The 23758-nt window shown below is 41.2% G+C and overlaps 1 protein-coding gene across 4 annotated transcripts in view; it reads right to left on the bottom strand.

Annotated features, from left to right (window-relative positions):
- mon2 (MON2 homolog, regulator of endosome-to-Golgi trafficking) overlaps positions 1–23758 on the bottom strand; it is a 59656-nt gene that overhangs the window by 23769 nt on the left and 12129 nt on the right. For all 4 annotated transcript variants that reach the window (XM_037766132.1, XM_037766134.1, XM_037766133.1 and 1 more), the window contains exons 2-18: positions 18820–18883; positions 16655–16782; positions 12202–12333; positions 11148–11277; positions 10406–10503; positions 9866–9991; positions 8890–9084; positions 8375–8499; positions 7182–7321; positions 6822–6975; positions 5975–6165; positions 5467–5548; positions 4362–4540; positions 3497–3609; positions 1278–1382; positions 457–537; positions 273–346 (exon numbers count right to left, since the gene is read on the bottom strand). In XM_037766132.1, the coding sequence (XP_037622060.1) occupies positions 273–346; positions 457–537; positions 1278–1382; positions 3497–3609; positions 4362–4540; positions 5467–5548; positions 5975–6165; positions 6822–6975; positions 7182–7321; positions 8375–8499; positions 8890–9084; positions 9866–9991; positions 10406–10503; positions 11148–11277; positions 12202–12333; positions 16655–16782; positions 18820–18883 (2117 nt within the window). The remainder of the gene's footprint in view (positions 1–272; positions 347–456; positions 538–1277; positions 1383–3496; positions 3610–4361; positions 4541–5466; positions 5549–5974; positions 6166–6821; positions 6976–7181; positions 7322–8374; positions 8500–8889; positions 9085–9865; positions 9992–10405; positions 10504–11147; positions 11278–12201; positions 12334–16654; positions 16783–18819; positions 18884–23758) is intronic.

The raw sequence follows: 23758 nt of genomic DNA, 5'->3' as shown, positions 1-23758 counted from the left end.
AGATGAACAACTCTTTTCCAAACTACAGTAGAAAGATTCAAGCTTGAGATTTAATTATTCATTATGTCTAAAACTCCTCCGCAAACAACAAAAGGTTAACTGAATTTGTAGACACAAAAAATGACTGACTATTCATGCCCATATGGTTATTATTAGTTCTGAGCAGAAAATGTAGCCCAATTAACCTTTACCAGCAAGTATATCTCTGAAAAAGAAGCATCTACTGGACTATTTAAGAGCAGTCATTTTCACAGAAAAGGACTGGTCCTTACTGGGAGCTCTCGAATAGTCTGGACAGGATGTTGGAGATGATGGGGAGGTCTGTCATCACGGCTGTGGTCAGCACCTGTTCAGGTTAAAAGACACAATCAGCCAGTTGGCTCTTCGCCTTGAACACTGAGGAGGAAAAAACATACAGCAAAATGCACAGTTTGTAAAAAACAACAATAAACTCACCGTACTGGGTCCCTCCACAGCTCGACCCGGCTTCAGGGCACCGCCCACCCCCGGCTTCAGCCCCAGGATCCACACTAAGTGCTGGGAGAGAGAGAAGAGAGAAGCTGAAGGAGAGTTGAAAAGAGGAGAAACTAAATCTACAGCAACTGACAAGGTCATGAAATGCACACTGACACAATGGTAGATAATGTTTTTAATGGAAATTCTTTATTAGGAATAACCCCTTGAGATGTGCCTTCTTCTTTTCAAGGGGGACCTCAACGTCAATAATACAATATAAGCACAATTTAGACAAAATATCTTGCAAAAAAGATCATGAAAACGGATAATTAATTTAAAGTTTAAAGACAAAATGTTAATATCAGTGATAGCATTAAGTAATAAAGTTATAAAATATAATTATATAGGTGTTATAATGGACATGTACAACTGATCCTATAATAAGAAGACAATTCATATGTTTCCCCCTAAATGAGAAGAAATGTAAATGATTTAAAAATGATTAAATTTAAATTCTAAATAGGCTGTTTCGTTGTGTTACAAAGCACTAAAAACAGGTAAAGTAACACATTCTGATCGTCTGATTTGTAAACGTTATTCTTAGCAGGTCATTTCTTTCCTACATGTACGCATGTATAAATGTAACTTTGGCCTTATTAGAGGAGGAAGTGTACATGCACGTGTGTGAGAGCAATCTGAACTGCTTATTTTGCCTTGTCTAATTAGAAAAAAGTGCGTTCATGTGTATGTGTGTGTGTGTGTGTGTGTGTGTGTGTGTGTGTGGTTAGGCGTAAACGTGTGGTACCAGGCGGTGGTAGTACCTGCAGTGTAGCCAGTACTAGCTGCCAGGAGGTGCCCAGCACGGCTCCGTGGCAGTGGGCCAGGTTCAACAGGGTCCGCATGCACTGGATGTTCTTGGCAGTTAGCTGACGGAGGGACAGACAGACAGTTACAGTACATTCACATACACGTCATTGGGGATTTAGCTGACACACTTCTCCTCAGAGCAAAATCATAATGACTGAAAGAGTAAGAAAAAGCTCAAATGTGATGTCTTACTAATGAAGTACAACAAGTCACAGCCATACAGTGCAACCATGGTTACTAATAGAAGGTAGGGAAATACGTGCACACACAGTAGTGTTAGAGCTATGACTAGAAAAAAAAAAACATGTTAACCTTATTACTATGGGGAGATTTCTAATCACAGAATAATGATTCCAGGTTCGGGTCAAGGTTACCGCCCATGTATTTTGAAATGTTATTGCCCTCAAGGGAAATTTAGAAGCACAGGCTCGCCTGACCTGCCAATGTTCATAATGGTTGTCCCTACCTGAACGGTGCCTTGACAGACAACGCGTGTCTGCTTGTATGTGGGCGTTGTGCATATAATGCATATTAATAACAGAGAACCTGGTAGGGCTCTGCATTTTTATCCTACATGAGTACATGGGTCTCGACTCAGTCTGGAGCCCATTTGGACTCAGTCTTGACTTGACCCTTTTTTTGGGTTGGTCTTGAATCGTACTCAACTGTGCTCTGTCTTGGCTTTGGGTGCTTTCACACCTAACCCGTTTGGTTCGGTTAAAACAAACTCGGGTCAGTTTTCCCGGTTAGTACGGTTCCTTTGGGCTGGTGTGAAAGCTTTCAAACCTTTGGTGCGGACCAAACAAACAAACCGAGACCGCCTGCTTCCGCTTCCAAGCAGAATCGTGATTTTAGCAGGATTTCAAAAGCTAAACTACTAATTAATTCATCTGCTGATCGTGAAATCTGTTCAGGAAGCGATCTCATTGATCTGTTTTTATAAAGCATATAAGCATGTCAGCGTGGGTATTTTCCCTGATTACTAGAGTGCTACAGGAATGAGTCCTAAAACCCGGAAGTGAGTTAGCATTTTAGCACTTCTGGTTCCCTCGACTCAAAGTCAATGTTATTTTTTAAAGGGTTTTTAGTTTGATGCCTGAAATAAGGTCTGTGGTTAACACAAGCTGAAGAGATTTTAACGTTTTGTTCTACGACATAAAATACGTCAATAAATACCCCACTGGTAAATATTGAAGCTTTTACGTGTCTTAAAAAAGGCGGTTGCTAACAAGCGGCTAAATGAGACTACTAAACGTCATCACGCCGACTTGTCCTCATTTACAGCCTCGTTGTTTAAACTCGTGCTCATGCGGTCTAGTTAGATTAAAGCCTAACGTTAGCTTTTAACATCTGGCGATTGCATTTACACTCCAAAAATCATAAAAGTGGTGTTCATTTGTGGAGATTATCTTAATGAACAAAACGTGTAAGTTTCATAAACGTGTGTTTGCCACAGAGCTGATTTTCTGCAGTAATCAAAAACCCAATGGGACGATCCCAGTGGCTTTTTGTCGAGGGAACTCAGGGTGATGCTAACTTCCTGGTTGGCCTACAAAAATACGTCATCCCTGAAGCACTCTATAGGTCAAAAGCTGTAAAAACTGTTTTGCTTGTATCCGACTCTGTGTACTTTTGTCAGTTCATTAACTCCATTAAAAAAGCGTGTGACGCATGGACACGCCTCATGCGCTCCCCGACGTTCACACTTTGTGCTCGCACCAGTCATCCGGGAGCTCGCAAAGGGGAATTTGATTTTCCCCACGCGGGTCCTGATGATGCAGAATCGCCAAAACTGTACAATCAACGAGTTACCTGTCAGTCTGTATAACTTCCTGTTTACTCTTCTGGTCTGTTTGTAAAACGTCAGTGTTTTTCCCCTTGGTCCGGACCAACTGATCCAAACTACAGTGTGTGAAAGCAGCTTTAAACTTTGGTGGTCAGGACTACAGCTCTCTTTGAGAGTATTTATCCTCCTGAAGAGCAACAGTTTGGCTTTCTTTCTGGCGCTAAATCATTCCTGGAGAATTGTTGTATAATTTGTCTTGATTATAAAATGCTTGTAAGCTTTGTTTTGGGAAAAAAAACTGCTCCATGAATTAAATTATTAAAATGTCAAGTGAACCCACAGCGTCTTCATAATAGTGTGTGCGTGTGTGTGTGTGTGTGTCCTCACCACCACGGTGCCCTGAGGCTGGGAGGTGAGTGGCTGCCCCACAGCCACCACCTGCTGATGAGATTCACTGGAGGGACTTATAATCTGCACGCTATGGCCCTGGATCGAGTAGGCTGTGGAGAACACACACACACGCAGACATGTGCAAACACACCCACACACACACATACACAGGAGTCAGGTCTTTTTCGATGAGAGTCGGTTAATACACACAAACAGGTTTTGTAACAAGCTCAAGACATGCAAGAAAAGCTTTCTTAATTAACTTCAAGGCAAACATCCATCGCCAGTTGAGACCCAATTTGCCGGCTTTATCTCTACAAGCTAATATGCAAATAACGAATGTCTGAGAGGCTGGTTTTGAGAGCAGCTGTGCGTGTGTACGTCTACATTCCCCAGACACATTATCCTCGGTGTTCCTAATTAGGAGCCGCGGTGAAAAGTTATGGATTAATGCAATAAGAGTCGGGCGATAGAGACGGGCAGAGTGCCAACATTTTTACATGTTAAGCTCAGTTTAGCAGCAGATACTGTACGTCTAACCATATGGGAGATGCAAAGTGCTCATTAGTTTTACATAAACACACATGACCAGAGGCCATCCTCAGGGTAGGAAAAGGGGACTTTTATCTGCGTGTAGTACAGTTATCTATTGGGTTTTTTGATGCCGACATTAAAGCAGGAATACAAACCTGCACACCAAACTCAGCCCCAAATGGTTTGCAGTATTATCCAGGTATTTGTGCAAGTGTGTGTGTACAGGCAATTACATATTTGGGCGACATCTTGTGCAAATAAAAAGACCCCTGAGGTACTGCGTGTACAGTTCTTTTTCTATGTCGTTTTAAGGACCGAGGAGCCGTACCTTTGCCAGAGAGGTTGGTGGCACTGCTCAGAACGGTCAGGGCGTAGTGCGGCGGCAGAGAGGCCTTGCAGATGGCGGTGATGAAGGCGTCGCGGGGCGTCACCAGGCCCAGACGACCACACAGCGAGGCCATGGTCAGCTCTGCCTTCAGGATGTTCTCCGTGGCCGTCTCATCGGTGCTGAAGTAGCGGGAAAAGAGGGAGGAAAAAAAGTGAAGAGTCTGTCTGTGGCAATTAACTGTTGTTATGTCATGCGTTAGCTTGTAACTACTTAAGTGGTGATGTTGACAACAATTACATCAAGGCTGATAATAATGATTTTTAAGTTGGTTTTAGAGGAAGATTATTATCACTCTGAGCAGAAGGTGCGTGCTTAAGCGGAATCTTTTCTCTCTGGATAGCTGGTAGAGTTGACACTGAACACTAAGATGTTTTATATCTTGCTTGGCCTGAACAGTACTTCACATTTAAGTTGCTTGTAAAAAGAAAATACTGCTAAATCAATATCTGAATAAAACAATTAAGAAACAGACTATAAGACAATTTACTCTGAATTGCACAGCTAGTTTTAGCAAGTTTACCTCCAATCAGCTATTGACATTTTCAAACACATAGGAAATAAATTTGACCACATTAAAACTGTTTATTACACGGCTTTGTTGAATACAAATTATTATTATTTCTTTATAGCAGACCGTTGCTATGTATAACAGACCATTGCTATGTATAACAGACCGTTGCTATGTATAACAGACCGTTGCTATGTATAACAGACCGTTGCTATGGGCGCAGTTCTGAACTCGGACTCTGGCCGACTGTTTTTGTGTCAAATTATTGATTTCTTAAGTAAGTAGCTGTGCAATAAGCGGGATAATGTACAGCCAGCGGGTCATTGTTGTGAAATAAACCCCTTCAGGGCGACATTCAGACCTTCAGACCTTCAGGCTCGCTCGCTGTACATTATCCCTTACTTGTTTTCAACACACAAAATGAATGGATCCTAGGGGACAATTCATTCTCTCCTGCTTGATTCCCAAATGTGTACATGCAACGTGACCGCTGACTGCAGAAATAGCAGTTTGTGTGAAGATAGCGAGTCCGTTTACCTGGCGTCCAGCAGCAGAGACAGAGCAGCCAGAAGACCACACCAGCAGGCACTGACCATCTCCTCCCACACCAGATGGGCTCCTGAGACAACAACAACAACACAAAGCATTCATGAGTTTATCCAGGAATTATTTCACTTCAGTATCATTTGGGAAAAGAAACAAAACATCCCTCCATTTTTTTATATCATATACCATTTTTACACCAAAATTAGCAGTTTTTTATCACGAGACAACCTGCTTAAATAGGCAGATGTTAGTGGATGTTAGTGGGTTTTTTTGTCCAGTGCGAAAGGGGCTTTATTTGTAAAGTAGATGAAGACATACAGGCACAATACTGGCCACCAGGGGTCATAGAAGTGCCACCACCCAGAATCCTGATGGCAATGATGCAGTAAAGTCTATACACATATAGTATGTGTACAGTTTGCACACAAGCTTTGATCTGGCTTACTTATCTCTTATCTTACACTACCTCCCCCCTCCCCCTCCTCTTGTCCATTCTCACCAGGTTGTGGCTGCCACTGCTGATCAGGATGAGTCTCCCTGAACTCGGCAGCTGCCTCCTCCTCCGAGGCCAGTTCTTTTTCGATCATAGAGGTGATGCCCCGCACCAGGTCCAGTAGGGCACTGAAGGCCACAGACATGGCGTAGCCCTCCGGGATGGACGGGGGCTCCACCTTGTCCAGCATCTCCAGACTAGAGGATGAAAGAAAGGTTAACAGTGTGAGCATGTGTGTTCTGGTGTGAACTGAATTGTGTCCATGAATAAGTAAAAAGTCCATCCATATATTTAAATGTGTTCATATGTAGAGTCCCATCATAACACCTAAACACGGCCTCCCTCTACACAAACTACTGCATTACACTGTCATTATCCCAAGTATCCAGACTTCCTTAAAGCATCAAAGGCGTATGCATAACTCTCCTTCATGCTAAAGGAAAGTCAGCCTCCAAAACCACCAACAAGAATCCTAATTACAGCAAATAGATTTCATTACCCTCAGAAAGGGCATTTTAGACCACAGCTCTCTTTGTGACAGGAAGGCCTCTGGCTAATGTAATTCTCTGTATTATAAACCTCTCTTTCCTGTGAAACTCCAAAGACGAACGACAAGAGCAATTTCACTCCTCAAGCAGGGTTAAGCCTTTGATCTCTGTCCTATTATGATCCCCTGTTGTTTAATTCTAAATCGTTTATCACTGCTTGCAGGATACAGCTAACTTAATAGTGATGCTACAAGCTTATATGATGGTAATCTCACTTGTTCTGTGTGTTAGGAATTCAATTTGTGTGAGGAAATGTATAAAGGGAGTCAGAAAGGTGAGCTGTTTAAGTCTGTAACAGTACTTACTAAGTGGCCTTGGCGCTGCCCTGGACACTAACAGTCATGAGGGGGATCCAGGTACCGCGGTATTCAAACGCAGCCTGGGTGGTCAGGTTGCCGCTGACCCCTCCTGTCCCTGGGCCGCCCTGTGCTGCGCCCTGGGCCCCTGAACCTGAGCCACCTGGACAGGAAGTCAGAGTGTTATGGGGGGGGAAAGAGTGGATAAAAACGAGTAAGATAGACAGCGTGGAATACAGTTTTGCTGCCAAACATCCATCACATTCACATTCATTTGACTTGCACACGGCTCCAGAAACAGTAATTATTAGTAATAACTCAATAGCTCAAAATGAGGATTTGGTTACTCTCAAGAACCAGTGAACTGACCAGCAGGTGCGCTAATGGCAGCAGTGTTGCCTGCATTAGGGACGATGAAGAGGGACTGGATGAAGGAGCCCAGGGCGTTGACGATGTCTCTGAACACCTTAGTGGAGTGCTGCTTCATGTCGTACGACTGGCAGAACGAACTGAAAAAGGAAAAAGAACACAGAATTTTGTGATGAGAGGTCACGGTGCAGAGCTATACTGCGAAAAAAAAACACCATATGGATGACGGAACCTGCCAAAAGCAAAAAATAAAAGAATAAATAAAAAAATGACTCGATAAAAAAATAAATATGTTGTTAAATGTAGAAAAAATTAATAAATAAACAATTAATGTAAAAATAAATAAATAAATGTAAAAATTAGTAAATATAATAACATAAATAAATAAAAGGGAAAATTAAACAGAAGAGTAAAAAAATAAGAAAATCAATGCAAAGAGAAATAAAAAAAGAAAATTAAAACAGTATATAATATTATTTTACAACATTTAATGACATATTTATTTATTTATCTACCTAGTCATTTATTTATTTATTCATTTATTTTTGATAATGGCAGGTTCCGTCCTCCATATTAAGGACATATCAGACTCCGCTTGGCTCAGACTCAGCTCTATGTTGTCAGTCTTTGCTCAGCTTTCATCAGACTAAGCTTCAGCTGCACTTTGTCAGCCTCAGCTGTACATAGTAAGATGCAAATATCAAGATCAACAGATGGATCGAGTCACTGACCGATGTTGCTATTCATAGAATCATGCTGATGGAATGGTTTAAATCATTCATACCATTTAAACTGTTTAGTATCCTGTTGACGGCACGGGCAGTATAAGTATTAAGAGTCGAGATGGCTATAACATAATGGTAGTGGAGAGTGTGTACCACAGTGGTATGTTTTGTAGGTTTCTTTTCCTGCTTAGCTCAACCTCTGTTGTTGTATCAAGAGGTAGATAAGTCAGTTATTACAGAAACGTTTAGCTATCATGACCAGATCCATCACACAGTTCTGCTGCTAACTGAAGACTCATTAAGGAATGATTACCCACACTCAAGCAGTCTGAACTCTTTTTTCACTCTGCAGCTGTGGAATATGAGTTAACATTTAAGAAAGACAGGAAAAATGAACATTTTAAAGTTTTGAGACTCATTAATTAAAATGTGCGGATGGTTTTGCAGAGCTTAATGTTGCTTATGTACCGTAATAAATGTGGCTGCACACATAGCCTGTGGACTGATTCAACAGCCACCGCTCTCAGCCACTGCGGCTTCTCCCCATCCAGAAACTTCACCAGCAGAGACAGGAAGATCTCACACTCAGTCACCTGTAAAAACAAACACACGCACCAATCAGACCGGGACAGACGTTTGACCAGCTTTATCCCGTAACTGGAGGTTGACCTCTGACTAAATCCCTGCATCCCTTCGGGCTTTGATGAAGCTTACCACGCTTCTTGACAGACGGGCAAAAGACAAATTTCCATTTCAGGGATTGATAGAAGATCACTAAATAAAAACAGCTGCAATGGTTAATTATTTAGATGCAGCTAAGCTCATTAAAGCGCCTGGAGCAGAACTAAGACAAAACTACTACGCTAATCCGATGCTTATCAGACCAGATCAATTAAGAGCTCTGTGCTGGAGACAAATCCCTGAAAGCATCCATCGGGCAACAGTGCTGGCCAGTCGACCATCACTGCAGATCGGTCCCTTACCAGTAAGCTGTAGAAGTGCTTGATGAGGACTGAGACCACGCGCAGCAGCCTCATGCAGATGGGGAAGTAGGGTTTCTCCACAGGCGCTGGTGAGGCGGCGCTGCTGCTGCCCTGCCGGAACTTGATGTTGGGGGAGAAGAGCTTGATGACGAGGGGACACACCCGCTCCTTCAGCAGGAAGCTGAACTCTTGGTGCTGGGTAGGAAACACAGAGAGATAAGGAGGTGGACAAAAAAACAGAAATATCTGACGAAACATGAATCATGCAGAAAATTAAGAGGAGTTTTGGTCGTTAAGGCCCAGACACACTAAGCCGACATCAAAGAACTAGCGGTGATGAAGGCCGACTGTTGCATCACCTCACGTCGCCTTTGTCTCGGCCGACAAGGTATATATAGACACACCGCAAAGACTACAGTCGACGGCCAGTTAGCACGTTTGTTCGGCGCCTGCATGAGATTAAATAACTCTCCACACCAGCAGGCGGACGTAGTCTGTATTTGTCATTCAAAAAGGGGAAACCGGAAGACCGAGGACGGCGGATATACAAGCTGTAGTTATGATACGTACACGAAACAAAGCAGTGTTTGATGACCATTTTCACACCGCTCCGTGTGTTGGAATGATCAGATGAGATGAAGATGAATAATGAGAAAGAGCCTTCTGTGTATGCCCTCTTGATTTCACTCGTTGTCTTGCTTTCCTTACTTCCGTTTCTTTTCTCCTGCACTGATTCATTTAAGCTGAACAGGCAATCAGAGTGATTTCTCTAACCGACGGGCGCCGATGCTGAATTGGCCGAAAAACCTCTGACACGAGCAGACTAGAACCGATGGTGCAGGACACATCGCAAGAACTCGGCCGACCGACGCTCACGGATGATCCCGTTTTGTGCGTCAGGGCCTTTTATTCTTCAGGCACAATTTTCTGGGGTTTTACAATTTGTGCTGTCCGTAACATGTAAGGCTGCATGTACCTGTAGGAACACCCCGGGGAAATCATTAAGAACAGACTCCAGCAGCTCCAAACCAAACGTCCGTGTCATCTCTGTCATCCCCACCAGCCAGTAGGGGGCGTCAGCATTCACGAGCTGGCACAAGTCCTGCAGGGAGGCGCACAACAACAGCATTTTAAACAAAGGAACTGTTATGTCCTACACACATCACAGTGGTTGAACCAGTGTAGACACGCAGCAGCTCTGCTGGAAGGAGAAGCACGATCACACAAGAGTGCAGCGTGGGTGAGGAATGACTTCGAGACAAAGGACCTTTGAATCACCTTTTCTTGCAAAATTTCACTTGAGATGAAAGCAATTTCTAGTTTATTTTCAACTTTAAAACTCAAGGTTATGACGTTGGTACTATCAGTAAGTAACAGTTGTGATTCCATTCAGACTTCTCATCTCTAGTCCACAAATGATGAGATCACGACCCACGTTTCAAAACCAACTTGGTTCCAAAGGTTTCACCCTGGGAAGAGGGCTGTGTAGAAGGCTGCCGCCCCCTAGTGGACTTACCTGGAACAGCATGTATGCATCTTTAGCACTGGGCCTCAGTGTACTGACAGACCGCCTGTTGGTGTTTCCCTGGACAGGAGGAGGATGCTCCACAATACCTACAGTAAAGGAAGTGAATCAACAGGGTAAGTTTGAGTTCAGAGGAGGGATGTTACAGATAAATCAACATTAATAATCAACGACTGATTAATAAGCTTCAGGGCCACAACTAATGATTATTTTTATTCATCCGTTGATTATTTTCTAGCTTAATCGATTGGGCTATAAAATGTAAGAAAATAGTGAAAAATGTCTATAAAATCCAAGGTCTTTAAATGTTACCCAAAGATATTCAGTTTCATACGATATAAAACAGAGAAAAGAAGGAAATCTCCATATCTGAGAGGCTTTTTTTTGGCCATTTTTGCATAAAAAATTCCAATTAAGGATTAATTGGTTATCAAAATAGTTGGAGATTATTTTTCCGTCAATCAACTCATTGATTAGTCGACTAATTATTTATTCATTATCAGCTCTAATAAGCTTTGAGCGTGACATGAATCATATTATAAATAATAACCCGTATACTACTCTGTACTCTACGTAGACATCTCTCCATCAGCACAACGTCTCATGAACTGATGCTTAAATTTGCTGTAAATCTTCCATGAGATCAGACGACACTTTTCTCTGTGAACATTTCTGCATCCCCATTTCTACTTCCATCACCGTTTTCCTCAAATAGGAACCGGCGCCTTCTGACCTTTGAATCGCTCATCCTCAGCCACCATCCTCTCAAAGACCACAGTGACGACCTGTCTGACGGTGGCGGCCGCTGTGTTGTTGGTGATGGTGTCCTTGGTGAAGTGAAGACGGAAACACAGCACAATGGCCTGGGCAGGGACACGATATAAATGTATTATGTAGCATATGCATATTATATATATAATGTATGAACTGAACTACTGATGCATTTGCGGTCCATCTTCAGGACGAGTAAAATAAAATCATGTTGTGTGTTCTCAGCCGTCACAGGTTAAAAGGAGTGATCTGGTAACTTCATACAGTAGATGAGTCTTAAAGGTACAGTGTGTAGCATTTAGCAGCACCTAGTGGTGTGGTTGCAGATTGCAACTAGGGATGTACCAATACCGATACCAGTATTGGGTATCGGGTCCGATACTGTGCTCATGTACTCATACTCGCAAAACGGCTCTAAGACAACGGCACCGATACCACTTTACAGCAGCGTGACGTCAAACTCTCGTCACCATCTTTCGGGTCCCATCGCATGCGCTCATGCTCCACCTCCCCGACGATGCGAGCGAGACGGAACGGTGGTGTGCCTGACCCCGCGGCGGCGCGCGTCATCCTCACTGTCATTGCGCCACGGGGTTTTGCTTGCATCCTCTGACTCACGCGTGCGTTAGACTCCTTAGTTCGTGTTTCAAAAGAGACATTCATCAGCATTCAAAACATCTGCAGCCAGATGTGCTTGCTTCCAAGTCTTTTAGAAGCACTTTAAAGCCATTCAATGAGACCAGCTCTTGAAGCTTCAGGTAATTTTGTAAACGGATTCCAAGAAGAGGGAGCAGCATACTTGAATGCCCTTTTTCCCCAGTTCAGTACGGACTGCGCAAGGATCGGCAAATATATGTATTTATGGATATAATAACACAGTTTAATAATAGATGGAAGGAGACTCACTGAGATACAACAACCTTGCAGGTTTTATAATGAATAACACATATAGATACAAGGGAGTAGGACATATATACAAACAGCTTGTGTGATATAGGAGTGTGTTGTTCATGTACCTTGGAAAGTACTTCATCGTGTACGACCGTGTTGGTGGTCAGCAGAACCAGGACCGTCTGTAAGAGTTTCAGCTCCTCCAATCCGTTTTCCATCAGCTGCCACAACATGTTGATGATGTTCCCCGCCGCTGCCTGTCATGCACACAAACACGGATCTTTATCAAATCTTTGCATATTACTGATCATCCACCGGTATGCACACACACACAAGTACTTGTAGTTCAGTTCAAGAGGCAGTATCAGAGTTGCTAGTTTGTGAAGGTCAAGTGAGAGCTCAGCCTGAGGTCACACACAACCCTGAATCAAAGACATCCACAAAAACACACACTTTGTGGGATCAGCTGGTGCCGCCTGCTTAGGGTCACAACATCGTAGGGTTTGATAACACCGAAGCTATAGCTGCCGGTTAATATCATGCCACTTGATGCTCATAGTAAGTGACACTGCATGTCCTTTCTTGGATCAAGCTGCCCAAAATACAACTAGTCTTCACGCAACCCCTCTAAGCTGGAGTCACAGGAGGACTTCAAAAAAGGAAAAAGATTATTTTCTGTCTAACAGTATTTGTTTCAGCTCTAAATCCGCTGCTACATTCAAGATACTGCAGGATTTAACGGGACAATTCTTCTCTGTTTAGAGAGTTTATGCTATATTGCATCTCCGTACAAGGGTTTCGATGCATTTAGATTGGGATCTGGGAGTCATTCAACAACAACAACCTTGTTTGCAGACACATTTTACTATGTAGATGTGGTTCAGGAGCATACAGTTATCATTAGCTGTGTTTTCATTGCAGAGGTTGATGGCCAGATTTGGAAATGTTGACAGTCTGGACACCACCAGATGCCCGCATGTAGGTGCACCATCAGTAAGAGGCAATTCAGAGTCTGCTCTTTCCTATTACAACCTTTTCTTTCAACAGATCCCTCTCCTTCCCCGAGGAAACAAAATGACATTAACTATCACCACATTCTCTCTTCACGACAAATTGTCTGACTAGGTTGCCTCCAGTGACAACTTAAGAATCAATACCGAGGTAGTAGACTTTTGTCTTGCGAGGCCCTCGGGTAGCTTTTAAACCCTGCAGTTCAGAGTTGCTGATGAGGTGGAGGCACAGAAAAAAAGAAGAGGAGTAACAATGTTCAATGGATCTGAAAATGTGTGTGTTGTATAGACGTTGTAGGTGTTAAAGGTGTTTGTTGGGTGCAGCCACTCAAAGACGAACTCTGACAGAGGGGTGGGTAAAAAGAAGAAGAAGAAACAAAGACAAAAATGCTCACTCCTGAAACTTCAGACTCAAAATGCTGCCTCACTTCAAACACTCACGTCGAGCTGCCCTTGAACGAGACTCTCAACCACCCACTCAAGGAGACCACAGCAAAAAGTGTGTTTATCACAGTTAGTATCTTTGAGGTGTGAAAATATGCAATGCTATGAACTGACGTGGATTAGTGTTGAAACGGTTAGCTGACAGCTGACATAAAATAAATAAACAATTTTCGGTAATCATGGTAATTTATAAAGCAAAAATGACAGCTGGTACCACCTTCTCAGATGTGAGGATTTTATGCTTTTTAACAGATGAATTAGTAATGATAATTAGTTGTGCATAATATGGACTGAAAAAAGGAAAAATGTGGTTTGGGGTAAATTACACCACATACCATATTATGTCACGTTTATTCTACAAGACGAGGCTTTTATTCTGGGAGTGTAGAGCACTTACACTCTCCCACCGCAGGCAGAAGCTTTGAAACCTGTGTTAGCCTAATTAAATAAACGCCTGATATCAAAATTTAGAAAGCATGGGGATGGTTCCATAAGCTTTTAATAACGGTCTTTTACGGTGTATTAACAAGGCAGTTGTGCAGCAGCTCCGGGGTGCCTCTGATCTCAGGTCTGACTCCAGCTGGGTTATTTAAAAAGGGTTCAAAACCTCTTTACTCATCACATAAGCTTGTATTAAAATACATTTGTGTTTAAGAAATTATTTCAGTCACCCGTTCCCTGAGATGGATACCTCGTTCCACCGAATCATTCAGTGCTGTTTAACTGTCACCGCACACATAGATCATGTGAAACTACTGGAGCAGCCTAGTAATACTTCTAGGACGATGGTTTCCTCGAACACTGGGGTTGTGCAAAGACTAACGCCTGAGCCACACTGCCTGCGTGAGCGGCCCGTGACGGCTACCTGGCCAAACTGCTGCGGCCCGCACGCGTGTAGCATCCACACAGAAGGTGTTGCTGCTGCTTCTACTCTTTCTACATAGAGTTTGCCTTTCATAATGGCAATTTAATTTCATTATAAATATCTTCTATATTTATCTGAGACACAAAAAGGTTAAGAAGCGTGTGCCCACTTGTAAACAATAGTAATAATCCACAATTAAAAGCCGGTACTCTAATTTATGGAGCCGTGCAAGTCACGGCATTTTTCCACAACAGTGTCCTGCAAATATTTCAGAATAAAAGCCTTGTGTTAAAAAAATTAAGGAATTATGTCTACAGGAAAAATACTACAAGGCTTGTATTTTGAAATGGAAACAGGAAAGTCAAAAATAAATATTTACTTTTTTTCATGCCTGTGACATATTGTGAAGATATAGGCATTGAAAATGTAGTAATGTTGCTGGTATGATGTCAATAATATAATGTCAAAAGATCATTTTCACTGTTCAAGGTGAGACCTCGAATCTCTAGAAGAGACACAGCTGACATGCAGCGAGCCGTGACTGAGCCGCCCGGCTCACATGGGCTGTGTGGCCGCTCTAACCTGTTAACATGGACGCTAACATGGGGGGGTTGGCACCTTTCAGATGTAGCCACCAGTGACAGGAATACATTTAGGTTAACTATTCTAATATTTACATTGTCTGATTAGGTATTGATGAGTGGCATTGATTCCTGTATTGATCTGAATGAATTACCCTTAGGGTATTAGAAAGGATGTGCCTAAGGTGATAGGTGAACATAAATTTGTAAGCGTGTGAATGTGCAACATCTTAAGGAACACGGAGGTCTTTCTATCATTCGGTGGTTGGTGAATCGGCAGTAGACCTGTTGTATTAATTGTGTCCTTATGGATTACATGACCTCACCAAGAACCCTCTAAGCACACAGCACATCTGTAAAGACATGTTCTCTACGCTCTTGTTCTTTAGATATTTGTTTCCTTAATGACTACACGGGGAAAACATTCTCCACCAGGCCGTTGTGTATTGACTCGGCCCTCTTGGGGATGATAATCACCTTGTGTCATTCTGTGAAGTAGAGTAACACAAGGTAATGAATCCTGATGAGAGCAGTGGGATCTCATTGATTTCACTTCTTAAAACCACCGTACAAAAAGGGGACGATGGAGGAAATGAAGCCTGAGAGATTCTGGTGCAGTTTAATATCAGCTACAGTCGGTGTTTTAACGGTTTGATGTTATAGCAGGTGTTTATCCTCTGTTTCACAGCGGACACAAAGAAGTCATGAGTCTACATAGAGTGGTGCAGGAATGAGTCCTAAAACCTGGAAATGAGTTAGCATTTCAGCACTTCCGGTTCCCTCGTCTGGAAATGTTTTTTTTAATAAGTTCACACAAGCTAAAGAGATTTAACATAAAATACGTCGGTAAATATCCCACTGGGGAATTTTGAAGCCTTTACATGTCTTCAAAAAGGCGGTTGCTAACAAGTGGCTAAATGAGACTACTAAACGTCATCACCTTGACTCGTCCGCCTTCAGCTTAGCGGTAGAGACGTGGAGTCATGCCAACGCGGTGTAGTTCCTTTATAGTTTAACGTTAACTTTTTACTTCTGACGATAGCATTTATGCTTTAAGAAAAAATAAAAGTGGTGTTGATTTTCAGAGATTATCTTGCTGAACAAAACATTTAAGTATCATAAACATTTGTTTGCCACAGAGCTTATTTTCTGTAATAATCCAAAACCCAATGGAAAAACTCAATTGGCTTTTTGTCGAGGGAACCAGGGCAATGCTAACTTCCTGTTTGGTCTACAAAAATACAATACTATTGTTCAGCCAGGACTAAAACTACACCAGATAAGATGATCGTATTTTGACTCCAGCTACACCGACACATTTCTATTTTTTTAATTTTTCTAATATTATACCGGCTTAAAGATCGGGTCGACGATGTTGGAAAGCAAGCATAATTTGAAAGTAGCATCGCCTCAGGAGCTCCGTCTAAAGACCATTTCAACCAACATAACAAATAGTGTAGCCTGGATAACATCGTCAAACCTGCCTTTAATATTCATTAAGAATAAAACAGATTTGGAAAGGCCTACTGTATTTTATTAATTATTTATAATGCATTTTATCATATTGCCCTTTGATTTGAGGCTTATAATATTGTAATCTCTATTTTATGTTCGCCCATATCTCAACTCTGAACATAAATCTTAATGTACTGTATGTATATGCCAGCAAGGTGCTCACCTCAGATACCACCTCGTGGGACATGAGTCTCTGGATGGCAGCCAGACACAGCTGGGTGATCTTTGGCTCTTTGGTGCCGCAGCCCATCAGGAAAGGCTGCACGACCTCTGAGCTGTTCTCCTTCAGAGCTGCAGGGAAAGGACAGGAGATAAAGCTAAATGTCACGGTAAATGATGTTTCATATCTGTACAGAGGCTTCACATTTAGGGATGGGGGGGAATGAAAATTACAAAGATGCCGTCATTAATATCAAATACAGAACATTCTTGCATAAATCACATCATGCTGTTTTATGAATCCATAAAGCTGGTTAATATAATATGAAGCCCTTGATGTATTAAAATCAATATCAGTATCAAATACTGTTGCTGCAGAGGAAGGGATATAGAACAAATATCTCACCAAGGCATAGCTCCAATGGTCAAAACTACAGAATAATCTCACAGAAAGAGACACTAACTTTAAATACAATTAAAAACTTTGAGGATATATTTGCACTTTGTTTTTATTATGGGATTTTAAATTATCATTTACACCGACATGTCAAATAACAAGCTCTAATCACAGTGAAGCAGAGCTTTGCAGCCATCTAGCTGTATCATTTTCACCTTCATTATATTTAGTTTCTTCCATGATTTACACCTTCAGAACAGGTTTCACCATTCAGTCTTTTTGTAACACCTCATTACGCTGCTGTGACAACTAACAAATACAATCCTGCAAACAGAAGATAAATGAGCTCTTCTGCAGTGAGCCGCTGTGCAGTTTACAGTTTGCAGAGGGGGCCGTCAGGGTCGGACAGTCGACGACAGTGGAACTCAGAAAATGTCGACTATGTGTCAACTCTGCAGATGTTGCCAAAAGCTGGACTTTAGTTGATCAAAACAATTTCCTATTCAAGTATTCAAGAGACCAGCAGCCACAGCTGAAAGTGCTTTGTAGTGAATTCAGAGCATGTAGATGTCTAGTCAGCTAAATGGAATCAATCGTAGGGGTGAGCACGAATTATATATATTAATATGCAGGTCTCCATCTTATAGTGCTCTGAGTGGGAAACAAATATGAGATATTTTTGGAGCAGTCAGAGGTTGTGTGCTTACAGTACACTGCACATGACTGACTGCATAAAATAAATAAATAAATAAAACTACAATGAATGATGCCCTTCTGTATGTCTCTTGTATGCAACAAAACAGTGTCATGCGAATATAAAAACATGAATACTATTGATGCTTGTGATTTTTTTAGGGTTGTCAATTGATTAAAATATTTAATCGCTATTAATCGCATGATTGTTCATAGTTCATGATTAATTGTACATTAATCGCAAATTTTTTATCTGTTCAAAATGTACCTTAAAGGGAGATTTGTAGAGTATTTAATACTCTTATTTACGTGGGAGTGGGCAAATATGCTGCTTTATGCAAATTTATTTATATATTTATTATTGGAAATCAATTAGCAACACAAAACAATGACAGATATTGTCCAGAAACCCTCACAGGTACTGCATTTAGCATAAAAACTATGATTAAATCATAACATGGCAAACTGCAGCCCAACAGGCAACAACAGCTGTCAGTGTGTCAGTGTGCTGACTTGACTATGACTTGCCCCAAACTGCATGTGATTATCATAAAGTGGGCATGTCTGTAAAGAGGAGACTTGTGGGTACCCATAGAACCCATTTTCATTCACATATCTGGAGGTCAGAGGTCAAGGGACCCCTCTGAAAATCGCCATGACAGTTTTCCTCGCCAAAATTAGCGTACATTGGGAGCATTATTTAGCCTCCTTAGTAATAAGCTGGTGGTACATAGATTTCCTTAGGTCTTCTAGTTTTATATGATACCAGCATCTTCACTCTAACTTTAAAACCTAAAAATCGCAAGTTAATGCGTTAATGCGTTAATGCGTTAATGCGTTAAAGAAATTAGTGGCGTTAAAACAAATTTGCGTTAACGCGTTATTATCGCGTTTAAAACAGCAACTGTAATCCAGAACCAACAGACAAAGCAAGAATAATTGCATTAACAAGATAAAATTCTGTTTAAATAACTCAACAATAGATAATATTTTGAGGGAGAATTCATCAGTTTCAAATCAGAGTGAATTGTACACACTCAGTTGTGGTTAACCACCGCCCTTCTCACTTTCTCACTCACCTGCCAGTATGTCTGTATTCCTGGCTGCAATGGTCTTAATCTTCACGATGCCAGACTCTGCGGCCTAAGGGGGTAAAAAAGAGAGAGGAGACATTTAGGTTAGCATTCAGTGTAACATATATCAAAAGGTGCTGACAGTGCAACATCACTGTGATGGCCACGGGGGGGGAAACAGGAAGGCCTGGCTGCAGAGAGAGAGACAGGAAGAGGGGCTGGTAAATCTGTTAAAAACGGGATTCAACTTGAGAGGGATGTGCTAGTAGAAAGTGATTCCCCTAGTGAGGTGTCTGGCAGGGGTGAAATGGTGAGGGGGGAGGAGGAGTGTCAAGAGACAGAGAGGGCAGGGGGGGATGACATGGAGACAGACTAAGTGTGAGTCTGTCTGTGTGACAGAAAAAAGACTTACTGAGCATTTACCAGTCAAAACAGTAGCTGTTCTTATCTTTTGACAACAACAGCAAGCTACCAAAAGCCTGTTAAGATCTTCTCTCCAACCTCTGCTCCTCCTTCCCCATCACTATTCCCTCTCACCCTTTCTACCTAGTCTCAATTTTACTCCTATTCTCTGACTTGTTTGTGTCGTTCTCATAAAGAAAACACAACTTTTCATCCAGCAAATTATCTGATGTATAGAAACAATGTGCACATTTGTACCTTGAAACAACAACTGCTGCAGCTTGACAGACCACAACTACAGTATTTCTCTCCTTTATCAGTCATTTTCAATTTGCATTTTTTGTTTAGCAACTTGATGCTGAGGTAAAGAACATCTGCTAAGCCCACACATGCAAGATAGGCGTACATGGTGAACAAAAGGCAGTCTGTCCTGCCGTACATTTAGCTATTGTTTTTTTTTTTATTTCACGCGTGTTATCACTGTTGTTGGTATGACGACTTTGCGAAAATGTAAATTTAATCAATTTATTATTTTATTCTGGAGAAAATGCTTGCATATTGCAGCTTTGAATTGCAACATCTGGCACATCACTGATGTCAGAGGTGGCAGCTACACCTTCAGCTGAACAAACAGCCAATAGGCCTACCCTTACCTTGATGCATTTTTCATACAGCCACTGCATCATCTGACTACATCCAGAGCATGCATGTGTTACTAATGACTGGAGCCTCATCATGCTTTAATATCTGCAGCCACATTAATACAGTATGAGCCCAAAGTTAGAAAATAAGACATCTTATCTAATAGTGGTGGAAAAAAATTTATTCACCTATGTATTTTTTTTTAACGATTTTTAAATAGATTTTTTAATGCCAGAATTAATATACAGTATTTGCTTCATTTGAGTCCATATGGTGGTAGAAGGAAGTTGCTGCTTTTATTGTTGTAGTCAGAGTAACATGACGTCATATCCATTCCGTATCCGTCAACCAAAACAAACCGCAGCCGACCGCAACAAGAGAGTACAAAATGTTGTAGGGTCAGCATGGATACGACCTGCATCCTCACATTTTAAATCCAGCGTGGTAAACACTACACATCCAGTAAAGTATGGAAACACTTTGGGTTTCACACACTGCCAGGAAAAGCAGAGCTAGACATCACGGCTAAAGCTGCATGCTAACTCCGTCATGGACAGGAAACGTTATCGTACCGCAGTAACATGCGGTCAAACCAGTCGTCACTCTCATCTCCGTGGTCAAATAGGCCGACGCTACGACTGTAGAGCACCCAGATACTGACATTTATGGTAAATACAGTCAAACAGAGCTGACAGAAAGCTAGCGATGGACTTGGAGAAGTTAGCGGAAGTATACACGTGTGACTTCGTCCGGTTTTCAAAATAAGATGTTAAAAAAAGGGAACCATATATACAAAACACTTATAAATTAAAAGAAAATACCACTAATTTGTGAGGGAAATGTCGTTATTCTTTGATTTTTGGGTTGATGGAAATTGTTTTTATAAATAATGCTGATATATTTGACTTCAGGACAACGTACATGCTGAAAATTGAAAACATTTTAATGTATTAATTTAGATATTTTCCAAAGTAAAAGTCCCCAGTAGTGTATGAGTCAACTTTTTCCCATGGTCAAGTGTTAAGAAAGTTAACAAGAAATCACAATAAATCATGATATTGAATACTTGTAGAATTGCAGTACTTAAAAATTGCAAAACATATCGAACTGGCACTTAAATATGGTGATAGTATTGAATCGGGAGACGGGTGTATCATCCCAGCCTTATTATCTAAGTGATCATTTCAAGTCTTCCATAGTTAATATTGGGAAAAATGTCTTATTAGATTAATGGAAAGGCAGCAAGACATTCTACCAACACATTTTCTGTGTGTACGTTATCCAAGCACAATGTAATGATCAAGTGGATTAAACACCATCAACAGGGAGAAATAATGCAACTGCCCTTTACGTCAGAGTGGCTGTAATACAGTAACATGATTGTACCGCTTTAACATGTCATTTGAACAGCCGCAAGGTCGAGCCACTGTGGAAGTCAACAATTCCTAACCCCGCTGAACAGTCGGTTACCAAGCAACCGCTAGTTAGTGGGCTGGGCTGCTAATACAAACTGAGCTGGCGTATTACCATACAGCTCCTTAAAAAGTTAATCTTCAAAAAAATGCCAGTCTCCCTCTTGTCCTTTGTTCCTCAAACAGAGCCAGAGGTCTTTGAGCCTTTTTTAGTCTCAAATAATTACAACCATGCTGTGGCTACTTTTGGTATTCCCAGAGGCTGAGGCCACAATATACTGTCGCTATGAGGTATAACTGAAGAGACAAGTGCCAGGACTGCAAAGTCTGGGGTAGCGTGGTGAGGTTTTTTAAAGGAATAAACAGCTGAGATGATATTTCCAGGTTCAGCTTTTCTCTTTGCATTGGTCGTTTAAATTTAGACCTAAGTTACAGCTGTGGTCTGATGCATCTAGAACTGCAGTGATTAGTCAATTGACTGAAAATTAACATTCAACAATTTTGATGAATTTATTCTAAATAGGGCTGTCAATCGATTCAAATTTTTAATCGTGATTAATCGCACGATTGTCCACCATCATTAAATATCTTAAATTAAATTTCCTGGAGGGAGTGACAGCCCTGCTGGTCAACTTTCCTGTTAAGATGCATGTAGTAAACTCTGCCGAGGTCAGCAGAGGTGGTAAGCTGTTATTACTGTTAGAATAGTCATGGTGACGGACTACAATGGGTTGGTATTTGTGTTTTCAATATTCTGTTAATATTTGGGCTGTCGATCGGTTAAAATATTTAAATCGCATGATTTTCCATAGTTAATTAAATTAATTGCACATTTTTTTATCTATTCAAAATGTACCTTGAGGGGAGATTTGTCAAGTATTTAATACGCTTATCAACATGTGAGTGGGCAAATATGCTGCTTTATGCAAATGTATATATACATTTATTATTGTAAATCAATTAACAACACAAAAAAATGACAGATATTGTCCAGAAACCCTCACAGGTACTGCATTTAGCATAAAACAATATGCTCAAATCATAACATGACAAACTGCAGCCAACAGGCAACAACAGCTGTCAGTGTGTCAGTGTGCTGACTTTACTATGACTTGCCCCAAACTGCATGGGATTATCATAAAGTGGGCATGTCTGTAAAGGGGAGACTCCTGGGTACCCATAGAACCCATTTTCATTCACATATTTGGAGGTCAGAGGTCAAGGGACCCCTTTGAAAATGACCATGACAGTTTTTCCTTGCCAAAATCTATTTTCGTTTTTTAGCCTCTTTCACGACAAGCTAGTATGACACAGTTGGTATCAATGGATTCCTTATGTTTTATAGGTTCTTACTGCTACAACCTTAAACATTTTAAATTGTGTTAATGCGTTAAAGGAATTAGTGGCGTTAAAACAAATTTGCGTGAACGCCTAATTATCGTGTTAACTTGGACAGCCCTAATTCTAAATAATTGTGCTAGCATCTCAAAATATGGGAATTTGCTGCTTTCGTTGTTTTTATATCAATGTAAATTAAATATATTTAGGTTTTGAACTGTTGGTCAGATAAAAAAAAAGTTATTTAAAAGACAGTGCTTTCAGCTCTGGGAACTTATGATGGGCATTTTTCTCAGATAAAACAATGAATTAATCAATCATAACAAATAAGACAGACTCACTGATATTAAAAATGATTGTTAGTTGCAGCCCAAGATGAGTTGTGCTTCAGTGGCTGCTGGTTTTCAGATGTATTCACACCTGCGAACCTGTGAACCACTATCAACGCCTCTATTCCACAACAAAACTATCTATCTATTCTACTGAAACGAGTCACCAAGACATTGTGCAGCCTGTGGCCTAAGTGCAGTGAGGGAGATGAGCATGTTTTCTCCAATCGACAAGTTATAAATAATATTTCAAGTCCCCTATCAAAAGGCCGGACTTTGCCAAAGTGGCCACGTATGTTTAAAAACGAGACCACATTGATTGGATGATAAAATTCAAGGAGTATTGAAGGTATTAATCCAGATATTTGGCCCCCAGGATGTTGTTAAATGATGTGATTTACAGGAGGCGGCTGATGATGAGACACAAAAGAGCAAAACTCATCTGTCCACTGCACAACTCCTCAAAAAGATGTTTTCTTCCGCTATTGTATTATCTGTGAGTCAGTCAAATAGAACCAGTAAACCAATAAATGCCTCTAATTAGAAGCAGATTGTGTGGGTTTCCTTTGTTCAGCCTCGAGTGGACCCATATGCTCCATCTGGAAACCAACGACAATGCACAAAACTGTGTCAATCTCCAAAACGTAAATCTTTTGGATACTGACCTACTTCTTGATGGAGTCAAAGTTTGACTGGAAATCTCAGTTTTTGCGTGTAAACATGTTTTTTTCCCCATCTACTTCCTCATAGAAAGTGCTGTTTAAGCTTTCTGTTGTAGACCTTACATCTCTCTGAAAACTGTCAGCATTATGAAGCCACCGC

This window comes from Sebastes umbrosus, chromosome 4 (assembly GCF_015220745.1).
Source record: "Sebastes umbrosus isolate fSebUmb1 chromosome 4, fSebUmb1.pri, whole genome shotgun sequence".
NCBI lineage: Eukaryota > Metazoa > Chordata > Actinopteri > Perciformes > Sebastidae > Sebastes > Sebastes umbrosus.
This window is presented reverse-complemented; position numbering and strand designations above follow the sequence as displayed.